Raw genomic sequence first — 18907 nt, forward strand, 5'->3', positions numbered from 1 at the left:
GAATGGATGTCAGGTCAGAGCTTATGAAGTGGAGAGGTGATGATCAGGACCAGGTGTGCAGATAGCTGATGAGATGCAGGTGCGGGTAATAGAGAGATCTCCTGCCTAGCTTCGTCGCCCGGCAACCAGACAGGGTGCGTTCAGGAACCTCAGGAAACAGACTCCAGGACAGAAAACAGGCAACACAGGCAGAAACAGACTCAGGAAGCGGGATTCATGACAGTCTTTGTGTGTGATTAGCTATTGTGGAGGTGACTTTAGCTTGGTGGAGCTACTTTGTATTTTGTATCGCCGGGATATTCACCCGTGTGCCTTGCTTTTCTCCAGTGCGCCGTATTTACCACACTGGAGTGTTTTACGCATTTGTCACGCCCTGGCCGTTAGAGGCCTGTTGTCTTTAGTTGGTTTGGTCAGGGAGTTTCTATGTTATATTTTCTATGTTGCAGTTCTAGGTTGTGTGTCTATGTTTGGCCGGGTGTGATTCCCAATCAGAGACAGCTGTCGCTCGTTGTCTCTGATTGGGGATCATACTTAAGTAGCCTGTTTGCCTACCTTAGTTGTGGAATCTTGTTCCGTGTTAGGCTTGTATGTGTATAGCCTGGGGACTTCACGTTACGTTGTTTCTTGTTTTGTTTATGTTTATTGAGTTAAATAAACATGTACGCTTTTCACGCTGCACCTTGGTCTGACCCGTCTCTCAACGATCGTGACAGCATTGCTGCGTACCGCTGTGTTCCTGAAAAAAACTTATATTCTGTGAATTACCCTCCTGCGCCTGACTCCGTCCAAAATCACCCACTACAATAACTGTTGTGTAGTCTCTAAGGGGGGCACGTCGCTTACGCCCAGTAACTAAGCTTTTAGCGGGTCCTGGGACATGTCTATTGTGCTTAAAATCATTTCACAACAGCTATTAGCCGCTGAAAAGTGTGGAGACGCAATATTCCTCCTTCTTTCGCTTTACCACTACCCTTGGCGTCCCTAAGTGTATGTGTGAACTGTGTTCTACTAGCCACTGTTCGCGCCCGCAGTCTGCCAAAGCATTTTTCAGGTTAATGTACCTAACCCTATCTTTGGCCCTGGTTGACATTTTACCATTGTCACAACTTGGAGCCTACGGCTTTTCGTCTGTCGCCTTCCCTAGAAAGGCTTCCTCATTGTTGTCCAGTACGTGTGGTTAGCATCTACTTGGATTGTAGGATAGCTCGGGCAAGGGTGTCATGCTCTACGCTCGTTGGGCAACCACCCTCGGAAGAGCTTCCTTCTATTTTCGACGATATCCTGCCGGATCAAAGGGACCATTATATAAATTTTTAATGGTGAGGGTGATAGCCTTCGGAGGGGCCCGGAAGGGCCCTCTCCTACAGAGGAGTTGACCTCTCGGGCACTGTTTTCTGGGTCATATCTCATTAAACTGAGATGGTATGCTCTTGTTTTGGGCTTCCCCTCACTTTGTTTTGAGGTTTTTCCCATTGGGTTGTCTCTGCACCTTTTTCTGTGCATACTCCCTTAGTTTTGGGACCTCTGAAGGTTGCTGATGTTGGAACCTCCCTGGCTTCGGAGAGCATTTTTGCGATACGGGAGTTGGCTTAAGTTTAGTTGTGTAATCCCTGTTCTCTGATATTATGAGTGAGATATCTCACCACATTCCCCTGCTCGCAAGAACGTGAAGAAGAGAAGGATGCTTGAGACCAGAGGGCGGGAGAGGGGCTCCTTTTATGTAAGTGAGGGTCTCACCTCATTCGCCGCTCGCCACTCTACCTGTCTGTCTCTAACAGATGCTTTTGATAGGTACTTCAGAAAGAGTAGCAAACTCCCACGTGAGATATCTCACTCATAATATCAGAGAACCGGGGTTACGCAAGTAACCTTACGTTTTGTTCCAAATCAATGTCCTAGTCATGCTTGCTAATGTGGCAAATATATGTTTTATCATTCATGATAAGCGTTTGCACAAGCCAATGTACCTTCTGATTTGCAACCTTGCTTTAGTTGATACGCTGTACAGCTCCAGTGCCAGTTCAACTATGATTACGTCATTCCCCTGGGTGTTTTCAATATCCTATGACAGACATTTACAGCAAAGGACACATACATATAAAATGACACATGGCATAGACTTTTAACCACAGTTAAGTGGCTCGCCTGCAAACAACAGACCTTCACCTGCAATTACAGTGAATGCTTGGCTCAATTTCTTGCCACTGACTCCATCTGTTGGTAAGTTTGAATCAGTAACATTTACTGTGATTTGATCAAATGGCTAGTTTGTAATATTTAGCCTACTCTGGTTTAGACAATACATCATATATCTGAGAAGGCCCCTGTATCTCAACATGTTAGACGTAGAACAAGACTATAATTTAGTTAAGTAATTAATGAACATTGCATTCTATTATACGGTTACAACGTGTGTGAAATGACTAATAAAATGAGTGCAGGCCTAATGTACTTCTTAATGAAATTATTTAATTTATGTATTTTTAAATTACAGGTTGATGCAAACAATACCTGATGACCTGCGCTGCAATGAGCTCCATGATAAACATCATCAAGCAAAACAGCTCTTTTGTGCGTCCTCAATATTTCATCATCAATGGCTTCCATGATATTCCTCATGCCAAATTTTACTATATGTTCTTGTGCTTTGCCTATATAGTTGCTGTTTGTGGGAACTCCATTGTAATGTTCATAATATTCACTCAACGCAGTCTTCACATCCCAAAGTACATTGCCATTTTAAACTTAGCGGTAGCTGACTTAGGTGAGAGCAGTGCACTAATTCCAAACCTGATTAAGACCTTTCTTTTTGATTCACAATACATCACCTATGAAGCATGTCTGGCCAATATGTTTTTTGTGTTCTTCTTTATTGCTTTGCAGTCTATAACCCTTGTTGTTCTGGCATGTGATAGGTTTGTTGCCATATGCTTGCCTCTGAGATACCACACTCTGCTCACTAACACCACCATGTCTGTCATGATTACAGGGATGTGGGTCGTCGATGTGGTCATCACTGGCACAACCACGATGCTGATCACTAGACTGTCTTACTGTAAAACCATAGTCATTGACAGTTATTTCTGTGATCATGGGCCTTTGTACAGAATGGCCTGCAATGACAATTCAGCCAATTCCATCATGGCAAAAGTGAATACAGTACTATTCCTTCATGTACCGTTAGTTTTCATAGTCCTGTCTTATGTGTGTATTTTACTTGCCCTGTTTAGAATTACTACCTGGGAGGGCCGTTTGAAGGCTCTGAAGACTTGTATATCACACCTTCTAATAGTAGCACTTTTCTTTCTTCCATATATATCCACATACATTGCTGCGGTGACCTACTCTCTTCACCCCAACGCCAGGATCATCTGTTTGTCTCTTGCTTCGGCTCTCCCTCCCATGCTCAATCCAATCATTTATGTTTTGAATACTGAGGAAATCAAAGGGTTTTTGAAGAAAATGGTCAAACAAAACACCTCTAGCATAATACCAATAAATTGATCAGGTACTGGTGCTCTACACGGTATGTTTATATGTGACGCTATTCACTGGTAATTGTACATGTTAGCATTCATCACTGTCATAACAGAGTTGCATGTTATGTAACCAAAAACGAATAAGTGAATCAGAGGCTGATAGTGTATGTTTGGGATGTATGATAATGTACGATAATGTATGTTTCGGATGTGTGATAGTGTATGTTTGGGATGTATGATAATGTATGATAATGTATGTTTTGATGTATGATAATGTATGTTTTGGATGTACAGCTCTGAAAATGTATGGTGTACCATGGGATGCCTTTCCAGGCTCTCGCCTTATTGCAAAGTTGATATTGTCTACCAGAATAACTGGGTTTGTATCCTTAATTTATAATAAATTATCCTCAGATAATGTCAACACCCTCCCTATCACAAAGAAGTGGGAAAGAGACCTAGAGAACCTTGGGCTCAATTCGGACTGGCCAATGGTAACATTTCTTCTTCATCTAAAAACCTTTCCCATCAGCTGGACCTATTTCACGCCTGAGCATAGATTTAAAATATAGCTTGTAGATAATAATCAATGTTACAAATGATCTTGTTCTGAAATAGGAAACGTTCTGCAAATGTTTTGGCACTGTTTAACTGTGGATCTCTTTGGAAACATGTCTTTGACGTTTTAGGAAAAATTCTAAATAAGATCCTTCCAATATGCCCTGTTCTATGCCCTGTTCTATGCCCTGTTCTATGCCCTGTTCTATGCCCTGCTCTATGCCCTGCTCTATGCCCTGCTCTATGCCCTGTTCTATGCCCTGTTCTATGCCCTGTTCTATGCCCTGCTCTATGCCCTGCTCTATGCCCTGCTCTATGCCCTGCTCTATGCCCTGCTCTATGCCCTGTTCTATGCCCTGCTCTATGCCCTGCTCTATGCCCTGCTCTATGCCCTGCTCTATGCCCTGCTCTTACGCTGTGTCCCAAACGTGTAACTACACTGCTCCTTGTAATAGCTATGTTTATTCACCACAGAATAGAAGAACTGTGACTCTGTGTGTTTTTAGATCCTTTAATAGATTTATTCCTCATGTTGTCTCTCTTTTATTTCGATGTTTCTCCCCCTGCATACTGCTTGTATTAACTGCTTGTATGTTACCTTATACTGAATATATTAAAAATAAATACATAATTGTTCACAGAAATGCTTACGAAAATGATTATAATGCTTATACATGCTTACGAATGCTTACACATGTTTACAAATATGTATTTATTACAGGTTTATAAATAATTTATTAATCCTTATTCATGAAATGTATTATAAAGTGTTACCCATTTTACCTGTGAACAGAGCCCTACATTATGGCTCTGCCAGTGAATGTGTTTTAGTTCCATCTAGTGGAACTAATTAATGTATGCTATTTAATTTAATTAGAGTTGAACTCTTTCAACATAAATACTGTATATCTAGATACTTTGCATTTAAACTCTACTCTTTATACCATAATTGTATGTGATGATCACTATATGTGACAGATACCTGTACTCACTTATCATGCCCTGTGCTGTCAGTTATCACACTGTCAGTTATCAGAATGATTTTACCTCAACATGTTGTACTGTACCTTTCTGTTAATACAGTAGCTTTATGATGTTTGCAACATTAATCCATCCAATAATTGATGTTATTATAATATATAAACACTCCACAATTACAGCTGTGGCATAAAAATGTCTCTCTGAAATAGAGATTTAATCGTATTTACCCCAATAAAGTATGTTAAATCTATTATCTGCAAATATTGTGTTCAACAGAAGCATCGACAGAAATAGTTTTGTTGCAATTATCTTAAGAGTTAGTGTGTTTATAAAACAGTATCAACAGAAAAATGATGAAATGAAGGATATACAAAGGAGAAAGTTGCCTTGGAAACATTTCTTATATCTTGACTTGAGTTTTTGCTGCAGAATTGAACCCAAACTAAAGATCTGAAAACATAAGATCAACAACTCTCCTCATTTGTGAGGAGTAACTTTTGTCTTTACAATTTTTTTTCTCCCGCAGTTCCTCTGTCTTTAGGCTGTGGATGATAGGGTTGAGCATGGGTGGCAGGGTAACAGACACAGTGAGGAGGTCTGAGGACTGCACCACGCGCAGGTTACCTAGGAGGGAAGGGACAAACATACACACATCCAGTGGCTTTGAGACGATGATTGATAATATTAACAGTAAATGATCATATTCTGCAAAAATAAGAAGGAAATTGTGCACTGCGAAATGCTGTATGCTCCCGAGTCTGTTACCTTTTCTTTATTGCATTATTCCCACGCACCTGCAACGGGTTAACTCAGATGTGCCTAGTGGTTAAGAGTGTTGGGCCAGTAACCGAAAGGTTGCTGGTTTGAATACCCGAACCGACTAGTTCAAAAATCTGTTTATGTGCACTTGAGCAAGGCATTTAACCCTAGTTGCTCATGTAAGTCGCACTGGATAAGAGTGTCTGCTAAATGACTAAAATGTAATGTGTGACTGCTATTTTGAATGACAGTTTCTACAGTACAATATATACACACTTGGGGCAAATGTGTCAGAGTCCTCCTTTATTCCTGACCTACACTTAGGGAGCATGCAGTTTACAGCAGGGATAAAAGGTGTGGTGATAAACGCATGAGCATTTCACTAAACCTTTTATGCCTGCTGTAAACTGTGAATGTGACGAATACATTCGATTTGATTTTGAAGTGTACAGTCATCCCTGTGTTTACCTAGGACGTAGGCCACGATGACAGGGAGGTAGTACACCAGGACCAGCAGCAGGTGGGTGAGACAGGTGTGGAAGGCTTTGCCCCGCTGGGTGGTCGAGGCGATCTTCATCACCGCCACCACAGGTGAAGATGATGAAGAACAGCCAGAGTTTTCGCTGTCGCTAGTTTCCTGTTGAAAGAGATGTCAGAGCAGGCCAGTCTGTGTACAGGGCCGTGCTCACAGCAGCAGCTCCGCACCACCTTGGAGGCACAGTAAGGCAGGCTAGAGGCCAGGGCGACAGGGTAGACCTCCAGGAGGAAGGCCAGGGTCCAGATCCCTACCAGGATGAGCAGCATCCTCAGGTTGGTGTTGATAGTGAGGTAACGCAGAGGGAAACAGATGGCTATCACACGGTCATCCGCTAGGAGAGCAAGGGAGAAGGACTCCATGTCACCAAATAAATGCATGAAGAACATCTGAGATAAACACGTCCCAAAGGAGACGTAGTTAAGATTGAACACAAATACCGGCACCATCTGGGGGATGACAACACTGTTCAAAGAGATGTCCACCACGGCTAAATTGCACACTGCAACATATTTTGGATTTTGAAGGCTTGGGTTCATAATGAAGACTGCTAACAGATCAAAGTTACCCATTAGAGTGATGATGTATATTATAGATAGAGCTAGGATAAGGTAGTTCTTATTGCCCATTGTGTGGAAGGCTGTGATGTAGAATCCATCATCTGATGATTCCGTTCCATTGTAAAGGCGCACAGAAAAACCCATTTGAGCCTCTGTGTGTCTGGAGGAGAAAACATACAGATTACTGAAATGGAAAATTTATATAAAATCCATAAGTTATCCGAAGATACAAAATTAAGTTGTAAACCAAACATTGACCAAGGCAAGACCATCTCAAACTAAACAACTTTCCTGGTCATTTTATACCTCCCTGACGATAATTTACAATAATACTGAACACCCACTGTACCAACATCAATAATACTGAACACCCACTGTACCAACATCAATAATACTGAACACCACTGTACCAACATCAATGATACTGAACACCCACTGTACCAACATCGATAATACTGAACACCCACTGTACCAACATCGATAATACTGAACACCCACTGTACCAACATCGATAATACTGAACACCCACTGTACCAACATCAATAATACTGAACACCCACTGTACCAACATCAATAATACTGAACACCCACTGTACCAACATCAATAATACTGAACACCCACTGTACCAACATCGATAACACCAAACACCAATTGTACCTCTGCTTTTAACAACGTTTTATAAGCAGTCTGTGTGTGAACTGAAGGACAATTAGACAAATCCACCATTATAAAGAGTTGTGGTAAAGAATATAATTTTCATTTGGATTTAATTAAAGTGAGAAAACAAGTACATATTTATATATTAACAACTCATTAAAGGTAATGTTGTTAATAGATGAGGACTTAATTATCGGCATCTTATTTTATCATATCAGGGCCTAATGATCTCTTTTGACTATAATGTTTACACTCATTAGCCTCTCTGTTTAATTATGACAACAACAACTAAGGATAATCTAGCGGAAACCGCTTAGTTTTGCCTCAAGGGAAAGATTCATGACAATAAACGCCAACTGCGCCTTTAGCTCTTCCCATTTGCCTTTTGTAACTCTTGCTCTGGCCTCCATGCAAGAAAATGTCAAAACCCTAACCCCTGCCTTATCTTGACCTGTCTTCTAAACCCATACCCTATCCTTGACCATTGGAAGCGAGTTTGCTCAATGTAAAATGTATTTATAAATTGATCAAACAACCAGTTTAGATGGCTGAGACCCACAACTTCAAATACTGTGTTGGCTTAAAATAGATATGTTCTCCATAACATACAGTGGGGAGAACAAGTATTTGATACACTGCCGATTTTGCAGGTTTTCCTACTTACAAAGCATGTAGAGGTCTGTAATTTTTATCATAGGTACACTTCAACTGTGAGAGACGGAATCTAAAACAAAAATCCAGAAAATCACATTGTATGATTTTTAAGTAATTAATTTGCATTTTATTGCATGACATAATTATTTGATCACCTACCAACCAGTAAGAATACCGGCTCTCACAGACCTGTTCGTTTTTCTTTAAGAAGCCCTCCTGTTCTCCACTCATTACCGGTATTAACTGCACCTGTTTGATCTCATTACCTGTATAAAAGACAGCTGTCCACACACTCAATCAAACAGACTCCAACCTCTCCACAATGGCCAAGACCAGAGAGCTGTGTAAGGACATCAGGGATAAAATTGTAGACCTGCACAAGGCTGGGATGGGCTACAGGACAATAGGCAAGCAGCTTGGTGAGAAGGCAACAACTGTTGGCGCAATTTTTAGAAAATGGAAGAAGTTCAAGATGACGGTCAATCACCCTCGGTCTGGGGCTCCATGCAAGATCTCACCTTGTGGGGCATCAATGATCATGAGGAAGGTGAGGTATCAGCCCAGAACTACATGGCAGGACCAGGTCAATGACCTGAAAAGAGCTGGGACCACAGTCTCAAAGAAAACCATTAGTAACACACTACGCCGTCATGGATTAAAATCCTGCAGCGCACGCAAGGTCCCCCTGCTCAAGCCAGCGCATGTCCAGGCCCGTCTGAAGTTTGCCAATGACCATCTGGATGATCCAGAGGAGGAATGGGAGAAGGTCATGTGGTCTGATGAGACAAAAAAATAGCTTTTTGGTCTAAACTCCACTCGCCGTGTTTGGAGGAAGAAGAAGGATGAGTACAACCCCAAGAACAACATCCCAACCGTGAAGCATGGAGGTGGAAACATCATTCTTTGGGGATACTTTTCTGCAAAGGGGACAGGACGACTGCACCGTATTGAGGGGAGGATGGATGGGGCCATGTATCGCGAGATCTTGGCCAACAACCTCCTTCCCTCAGTAAGAGCATTGAAGATGGGTCGTGGCTGGGTCTTCCAGCATGACAATGACCCGAAACACAAAGCCAGGGCAACTAAGGAGTGGCTCCGTAAGAAGCATCTCAAGGTCCTGGAGTGGCCTAGCCAGTCTCCAGACCTGAACCCAATAGAAAATCTTTGGAGGGAGCTGAAAGTCCGTATTGCCCAGCGACAGCCCCGAAATCTGAAGGATCTGGAGAAGGTCTGTATGGAGGAGTGGGCCAAAATCCCTGCTGCAGATTGTGCAAACCTGGTCAAGACCTACAGGAAACGTATGATCTCTGTAATTGCAAATAAAGGTTTCTGTACCAAATATTAAGTTCTGCTTTTCTGATGTATCAAATACTTATGTCATGCAATAAAATGCAAATTAATTACTTAAAAATCATACAATGTGATTTTCTGGATTTTTGTTTTAGATTCCATCTCTCACAGTTGAAGTGTACCTATGATAAAAATTACAGACCTCTACATGCTTTGTAAGTAGGAAAACCTGCAAAATCGGCAGTGTGTCAAACACTTGTTCTCCCCACTGTATTTCCCAGTGTGCCTTTCAGCAAGTTGTATTTTACTTTATTTTATTACATTTACTTGTCAGGGACTGGTTTACAACCAAAAAATTGTCAGGCGGTCAGTGTGATGCGGTAGGACGAAGTCAGGCGCAGGACACAGAGCTAATCGAAAACGTACTTTACTCGTAGGTAACATAAATAACATAACCTCCACGCAGGGAGGAAACAAACCCGCTCACCAGACGACAACCAAACATGAACAAAATACAGTGGGATCCAGAGGGTTAAATAGGGAAGTAACAATACATAATGGGAACCAGGTGTGAACAATAAAGACAAGACAAGTAGAACACGGAAACATAGATCGGTAGCAGCTAGTACTCCGGCGACGACGAACGCCAAAGCCTGCCCGAGCAAGGAGGAGGAGCAGCCTCGGCTGAATCCGTGACAAACATATATTTCAGAGGCTGAAGTATAATGCATTAAACCAGATGTAGCAACAATGTATAGTGCCTTCAGAAAGTATTAATACCCCTTATCCAGATGTTGTTGTATTACAGCCTGAATTCATAATGGATTACCTTGATTTTTTTCTAACCCAACTACACACAATACCCCATAATGACAAAGTAAAAACATGTTTTTAGAATTTTTTGCCAATATATTGAATATTAAATACAGAAATATCTAATTTACATACAGTAAGTATTCACACCCCTGAGTCACTACTTTGTAGACGCATCGTTGGCAGCAATTACAGCTGTGAGTTTGTGCAACATTGGATTGTGCAACATTTGCCCATTATTCTTTTAAAAATTCTTCAAGCTCTGTTAAATTGGTTGTTGATCATTGCTAGACAACCATTTTCAGATCTTGCCATAGGTTTTCAAGTAGATTTAAGTCAAAACTAAAACTCAGTCACTCAGGAACTTTGACTGTCTTCTTGGTAAGCAACTCCATTGTAGATTTGGCCTTGTGTTTTAGGTTATTGTCCTGCTGAAAGGTGAATTAATCTCCCAATGTCTGGTGGAAAGCACACTGAACCAGGTTTTCCTCTAGGATTTTGCCTGTGCTTAGCTCCATTTAGTTTCTTTTTTATCCAGAAAAATGTCCCAGTCGTTAGCATACCCATAACATGATGGAGCCACCACTATGCTTGAAAATATGAAGAGTTGTACTCAGTAATGTGTTGTATTGGATTTGCCCAACATTTCTTGCAGTATTCCTTTAGTGCCTTGTTGCAAACAGGATGCATGTTTTGGAATATTTTTACTCTGTACATGCTTCCTTCTTGTCAATTAGGTTAGTATTGTGGAGTAACTACAATGTTGTTGATCCATCCTCAGTTTTCTCCTGTCACAGCCGTTAAACTCTGTAACTGTTTTAAAGTTACCATTGGTCTCATGGTGAAATCCCTGAGTGGCTTCCTTCCTCTCCGGCAACTGTGTTAGGAAGGACGCCTGTATCTTTGTAATGACTGGGTGTATTGATACACCATCCAGGGTCTAATCAATAACTTCAGCATGCTCAAAGGGATATTCAATGTCTGCTTTTTTATATTTTTCCCATCTACCAATAGGTGCACTTCTTTGCGAGGCATTGGAAAATCTACCTGGTCTTTGTGGGGTACAGAGATGAGGTAGTCATTCAAAAATCATGCTAAACACTATTATTGCACACGGAGTGAGTCTATGCAACTTATTATGTGACTTGTTAAGCGTATTATTACTCCTGAACCTATTTAGACTTGCCATAACAAAGGTGTTGAATACTTATTGACTCAAGACATTTAAGCTTTTTATTTTTAATTAATTTGTCAAAATGTCTTAAACATGATTCCACTTTGACATTATGGGGTATTCTGTGTAGGCCAGTAACATAAAAAAAAGTAATACATTTTAAATTCAGGCTGTAACACAACAAAATGTAGAAATGTTTCTGAAGGTACTGTATGTGGATTTGTTCTCACCGTTAGTGAGATTGTTGTACCTGTTAATATGGTTAATGGTTTAGGAGCATCCTCTGGCAGATTTCTGATTGGTCACTATCAATATCACTATAACTCAAACTCTACCTTTCTGTGCTGTGTGTTAGTGTGTGTTTAGAATCAGATACACTCTTAAGAAAGTGTGACAAAGATTAAGAGGTCTGTATAAGAAGTCATTAATCACGAAATAGAAAAAAAAGTGTTTCGACATCAGAAAGGTGTTCTTCAAATATTTGAGCTGTTCTAATGACATTGGTAACCAGTTTATAATAGCAATAAGGCACCTTGGGGTTTTGTGGTACATGGCCAATATACCACGGCTGAGGGCTGTATCCAGTCACTCTGCATTGCGTCGTGCGTAAAAACAGCCCTTAGCCGTGGTATATTGGCCATATAGCACCCCCTATAATGACAGAGCAAAGACAGGTTTTATTTTTTGTGTGCAAATGTATAAATAAATAAAAACTTTAATATTACATTTACATAAGTATTCAGACCCTTTACTCAGTACTTTGTTGAAGCACCTTTGGCAGCAATTACAGCCTCAAGTCTTCTTGGGTATGACGCTACAAGCTTGGCACACCTGTACTTGGGGAGTTTCTCCCATTCTTCTCTGCAGATCCTCTCAAGCTCTGTCAAGTTGGATGGGGAGCGACGCTGCACAGCGATTTTCAGGTCTCTCTAGAGATGTTAGATCGGGTTTGAGTCCGGGTTCTGACTGGGCCACTCAAGGACATTCAGAGACTTGTCCCGAAGCCACTCCTGCATTGTCTTGGCTGTGTGCTTAGGGTCGTTGTCCTGTTAGAAGGTGAACCTTTGCCCCAGTCTGAGGTCCTGAGTGCTCTGGAGTAGGTTTTCATCAAGGATCTCTCTGTACTTTGCTCCGTTCGTCTTTCCCTTGATCCTGACTAGCCTCCCAATCCCTGCCGCTGAAAAACATCCCCACAGCATGATGCTGCCACCACCATGCTTCACCGTAGGGATGGTGCCAGATTTCCTCCAGATGTGACAATTGGCATTCAGGCCAAAGACTTAAATTGGTTTCATGAGACCAGAGAATCTTGTTTCTCATGATCTGAGAGTCCTTTAGGTGCCTTTTGGCAAACTCCAAGCGGGCTGTCATGTGCCTTTTACTGAGGAGTGGCTTCCGTCTGGCCTCTCTACCATAAAGGCCTGATTGGTGGAGTGCTGCAGAGAAATTCCACAGAGGAATTCTGGAGCTCTGTCAGAGTGACCATTGACCATTCACCTCCCTGACCAAGGTCCTTCTCCCCTGATTGCTCAGTTTGGCCGGGTGGACAGCTCTAGGAAGAGTCGTGGTGGTTCCAAACCTCTTCCATTTAAGAATGATGGAGGCCACTGTGTTCTTGGGGACCTACAATGCTGCAGACATTTTTTTGTACCCTTCCCCAGATCTGTGCCTCAACAAAATCCTGTCTCGGAGCTATACGGACAATTCCTTCGACCTCATGGCTTGGTTTTTGCTCTGACATGCACTGTCAACTGTGGGACCTTATATAGACAGGTGTGTACCCTTCCAAATAATTTCAGTTGTTTTTTTGTTTTTTTTTGCAAACATTTCTAGAAACCAGTTTTTGCTTTGTCATCGTGGGGTATTGTGTGTAGATTAATGAGAGAGAAAAAACAATTGAATCCACTTTAGAATAAAGCTGTAAAGTAACAAAATGTGGAAAAAGTCAAGGGGTAGGAATACTTTCCGAAGGCACTGTATCTACCTCAATTGCCTCTTACCCAATTGCATATCGACTCGGTACTGGCACCCCGTGTACAGTATATAGCCAAGTTATCATTACTCCTTGTGGATTTATTCCTTGTGTTATTATTTATTTTTCCTATTATTTTTTTGATGTTTCTCTCTGCATTGCTGGGAAGGGCCCCGTAAGTAACCATTTCACTGATAGTCTACACCTGTTTTGTAAGAAGCATGTGTCAAATAACATTTGAAGGGTGCAGATAGATGGGGGAGCTCTGGAGGAGGAGTAGAGGGTCCTCAACATTTGCATCTACTCTGTGGCTCAGTGACATCCTGCTCCAGCTCTTCAATGCAACCTTCAGCCCGCCTTTACGTCTGCTTTAAGTTTCTTCTCAATCTCCACAATGAGCTGAGCCTGGCTATTCTCAATGGAGTACAACAGAGCAGTGAAGATCTGCACCCTGTCTGCCATCTTTCTCTCTGCATCTCTCTTGCTGAGTTCTACTGCATGTGCGATCTGCTTAACCTTCTGAAGTTTCTCCTGGATCATCTTCTGAACTTTACCCTTAGTCTTCCTCATCTGAGCCTTCCTCTTCCCATACTCTTCCTCTATAGGGACAGTGTTGCGTCTTGTGGTCTGTCTCACTGCAGAACTGACACACACATGTCTGGTCTCTTCTACAGAACAGCTCCAGGGGTCTCTCATGCTGTCTTCCAAGTTCTCCTGATCTTGTGTTTTTTGAAAGACGCCAGTGTCTTTTTACACATTGGACACTGGTACAGGTCAGTGCTATCCCAACATCCTTTGATAAAGGCCTTGCAGTAGTTGTGTCCACATGGGATGGACACTGGCTCAGTGAACACATCCAGACAGATACCGTAGAACACTGGAACTGCACTTCAGACAGGAGAATGCAGGAGGAAGCCATAGCTGGAAACAGACAAAAGAAAACATGATTTATGATAGTCACTCTGATGGTTAGTGTTGATAGATTTGAAAGAGCTGTCTGGTCCATTCATTTGATATGTACAACATTTATTTACTTGTCTCAAACTAAATAAATCATTTAAAACCGCAATCTGTCAACAAAAGAATACATAGGTGAGCAACTTGTCTCATGAAGAATTTCCTTAACACATACTTTTAAGTTGATTAAACTTTCCCCCAACTTGTCCCATTGAGTCAGAACAAAGTTTTGGCCATCTCAAAATGTGAATTTCATGCAACACATTTGGGCCACCTAAAGAAAAAGTACAGTGTGACCAAAGCCATTCCAGCTGAGTTGACCCCAACTATAGTTGGTCAAATATTGCCACTCTTTCACAGATGGCTGACACAATAACCTGAGGCTCTTGAGGTCAGCCATTCCCTAGAGGTCCATTACCAGTGCTAAGTAGAGAGGTAGAAGGACCCAGGAGAGAAGTATGTGTGCCGCACCCTTCCTATCAACTCTGCTGTAAACAAAGCAGTCATTAACCTAATGAGCAAAGTTTCAAAGAAAGTAAACATTGTGGTTGCTACAGTATACACATGGTTGGTAAGTGTACTCTTCAATAACAAGGCCTAAGGTGAGGAGAGACCCTCAAATAACATCTGTTCACCGAGGCAGCCAATGAGGTGAAGGTTATGATGACACCACTGTGTCGTCTAATTCCATTGGGTGCTTTGTCGGAGCAACATCTCTAAGCTTCATTTGAGTTGTAACAGAGGAGACAGAGAGAGGACCTCACGCTACAGAGCTCATTACAGAAATGTAACTACTGTTATATGTAAAGATATATTTTATTTTCTGTTCAGGCACTGTAGAAGATGACAATACTACACATTTGTTGTCTATTGTATACACAGCACACTGAATAAATCCTTATGGGAGTCAACTAACTAGGAATGAATGTTCATTCCTATCAGGTGTCTGCTGACAAGTCAACAAAACACAGTTTAAACAGAGCTTGTTAACTGTAATATGCACATTATCAAGCTCCAAATCACGTTGTGGACCTCATGCTCAATGTTAAGATTGAACATTGGGACACAATGTGCCCCAGATTCAATTGACCTGTATAAAACTGTTATTTGATGCTTCATGTAATATTTTCAAATGAGGATACTATAGTTCCTCAATGACCAACAATCTTTCTATGACCAATAAGTACGTAATGCATTGTAGAATAAATGCAAAATAAGCATATCGTTTATATAGGTTCTCATAAAAGCCAGGAGGTTTTATTTTGTATTTGTATGTGTATTTATTAAGGATCCCCATTAGTTCCTGCCAAGGTAGCAGCTACTCTTCCTGAGGTCCAGCAACATTAAGGCAGTTATATATAGTTTAAGATATTACATGACATTACATTTCATAACACTTTCCCCAATACATTGAGTGTGTTCCCTCAGGCCACTACTCCATTATCACATATTTACAATACAACATCCATGTGTACGTGTGTGTAGAGTGTGTGTCTTATCATGTGTGTCTGTGCCTGTGTGTGTGTCTCTTCACAGTCCCCGCTGTTCCATAAGGTTTATTTTGTATCTATTTTTTAAATCTGATTCTACTGCTTGCATCAGTTACCTGATGTGGAATAGAGTTCCATGTAGCCATGGCTCTATGTAGTACTGTGCGCCTCCCATAGTCTGTTCTTGACTTGGGGATTGTGAAGAGACCTTTGGTGGCATGCCTTGTGGGGTATGCATGGGTAGCCGAGCTGTGTGCTAGTAGTTTAAACAGACACCATGGTGCATTCAGCATGTCAACAGTTCTTACAAAAACAAGTAGTGATGAAGTCAATCTCTCCTCCACTTTGAGCCATGAGAGATTTACATGCATATTATTAATGTTAGCTCTCAGTGTACATTTAAGGGCCAGCCGTGCTGCCCTGTTCTGAGCAAATTATAATTTTCCGAGGTCCCTCTTTGTGGCATCTGACCACACGACTGAACAGTAGTCCAGGTGTGACAAAACTAAAGCCTGTAGGACCTGCCTTGTTGATAGTGTTGTTAAAAAGGCAGAGCAACACTTTATTATGGACAGACTTATCCCCATCTTAGCTACTGTTGTATTAACATGTTTTGACCATGACAATTTACAATCCAGGGTTACTCCAAGCAGTTTAGTCACCTCAACTTGCTCAATTGCCACATTATTCATTACAAGATTTAGTTGAGGTTTAGGGTTTAGTGAATGATTTGTCCCAAATACAATGCTTTTAGTTTTTGAAATATTTAGGAGTAGCTTATTCCTTGCCACCCATTCTGAAACTAACTGCAGCCTTTGTTAAGTGTTGCAGTGATTTCACTCGCTGTAGTAGCTGACGTGTATAGTGTTGAGTAATTTGCTTACATAGACACACCAGCTTTACTCAAGGCCAGTGGCATGTCATTAGTAAAGATTGAAAAATGTACAGTTCCTAGACAGCTGCCCTGGGGAATTCCTGATTCTACCTGGATTATGTTGGAGTGGCTTCCATTAAAGAACACCCTCTGTGTTCTGTTAGACAGGTAACTCTTTATCCACAATATAGCAGGGGTTGTGAAGCAATAACACATACGTTTTTCCATCAGCAGACTATGATCAATAATGTCAAAGGTCGCACTGAAGTCTAACAAAACAGCTCCCAGTATCGTTTTATTATCAATTTCTCTCAGCTTGTTGAATGTCCTTCCCTATAAGCGTGCTGAAAGTCTGTTGTCAATTTGTTTACAGTAAAATAGCACTGTATCTGGTCAAACACCATTTTTTCCAAAAGTTTACTAAGGGTTGGTAACAGGCTGATTGGTCAGCTATTTGAGCGGAATTACTTTTGCTTCCCTCCAGACCTGAGGGCACACACTTTCTAGTATGCTTAGATTGAAGATATGGCAAATAGGAGTGGCAATATCGTCTGCTATTATCCTCAGTAATTTTCCATCCAAGTTGTCAGACCCAGGTGGCTTGTCATTGTTGATAGACAATAATAATTGTTTAACTTCTTCCACACTCACTTTACGTAATTCTAAATTATAAAGCTTGTCTTTCATAATTTCATCAGTTATACTGGGATGTGTAGTGTCAGCATTTGTTGCTGGCATGTCATGCCTAAGTTTAATAATCTTGCCAATAAAACATTTATTAAAGTAATTGGCAATATCAGTGGGTTTTGTGATGAATCTGATTCAGTGAATGACGGAGCTGAGTTTGCCTTTTTGCCCAAAATTTCAATTAAGGTGCTCCAAAGCTTTTTACTATCATTCTTTATGTCATTTATTTTTGTTTCATAGTTTAGTTTCTTCTCCTTTTTATTCAGTTTAGTCACATGATTTCTCAATTTGCAGTACTTTGCCAATCGGTTGTGCAGCCAGACTTATTTGCCATTACTTTTGGCTCATCCCACTCAACCATACATTTTTCGATCCCTCATCAATCCATGCGGCTCTAACAGTTTTTTACATGCTTATTAGTAACTGGAATAAGCAATTTCATAAATGTGTCAAGTGCAGCGTCTGGTTGCTCGTCATTACACACCACAGACCAACAAATATTATTCACATCAACAACATAGGAATCACTACAAAACATAGTGTATGACCTCTTATACACTGTATTAGGCCCAGCTTTTGGAAATTTGGTTTTCCTAAATATGGCTACTATATTGTGTTCACTACAGCCGATGGATTTGGATACTGCTTTAAAGCAAATTTCTGCAGCATTAGTAAAGTTGGGATCAATACATGATAATTGATGATTTTCTTTCTGTACTCTTTATAACTACCCTGGTAAGTTGACTGATAACCTGAACCAGGTTGCAGGCACTAGTTACAGTTTGAAGCTTTTTCTTGAGTGGGCAGCTTGATGAAACCCAGTCAATATTTAAATCACCCAGAAAATATACCTCTCTGTTGATATCACATACATTATGAAGCATTTCACACATCAAATCAAATAAAATAAAATTTTACTTGTCACATACACGTGTTCAGCAGATGTTATTGCGGGTGTAGCGAAATGCTTGTGCTTCTAGCTCAGACAGTGCAGTAATATCTAACAAGTAATATCTAAAAATGTCACAACATATACCCAATACACACAAATCTAAGTAAGGAATGGAATTCAAGAATATATACATATATGGACATGCAATGACAGAGCGGCATGGACTAAGATACAGTAGATACATATGAGATGAGTAGTGCAAGATATGTAAACATTATTAAAGTGAACCACACTGTCTGCGTGGGTGGACCATTTCAGTTTGTCGGTGATGTGTACGCCAAGGAACTTGAAGCTTTCCACCTTCTCCACTGCGGTCCCGTCGATGTGGATGGGGGGGTGCACCCTCTGCTGTTTCCTGAAGTCCACAATCATCTCCTTTGTTTTGTTGAGTTGAGTGAGAGGTTATTTTCCTGGCACCACACTCCCAGAGCCCTCACCTCCTCCCTGTAGGCGGTCTCGTCATTGTTGGTAATCAAGCCTATTACTGTTGTGTCGTCTGCAAACTTGATGATTG

General features: G+C 41.1%; 1 protein-coding gene and 1 pseudogene across 1 annotated transcript; one reads left to right on the plus strand and one right to left on the minus strand.

Annotated features, from left to right (window-relative positions):
• The first annotated feature begins 2140 nt into the window (after window positions 1-2140).
• On the plus strand, window positions 2141-3504 carry LOC123484478 (olfactory receptor 51L1-like). Its single transcript, XM_045214865.1, has 2 exons — window positions 2141-2220; window positions 2495-3504. Exon 2 carries the CDS (start codon window positions 2515-2517, stop codon window positions 3502-3504), a length of 990 nt encoding a protein of 329 aa, XP_045070800.1. The 5' UTR covers window positions 2141-2220; window positions 2495-2514.
• Window positions 3505-5495: 1991 nt separating this feature from the next.
• Window positions 5496-7016, minus strand: LOC123481253 (annotated as a pseudogene).
• Window positions 7017-18907: the final 11891 nt, after the last annotated feature.

This window comes from Coregonus clupeaformis, chromosome 5, assembly GCF_020615455.1.
Source record: "Coregonus clupeaformis isolate EN_2021a chromosome 5, ASM2061545v1, whole genome shotgun sequence".
NCBI lineage: Eukaryota > Metazoa > Chordata > Actinopteri > Salmoniformes > Salmonidae > Coregonus > Coregonus clupeaformis.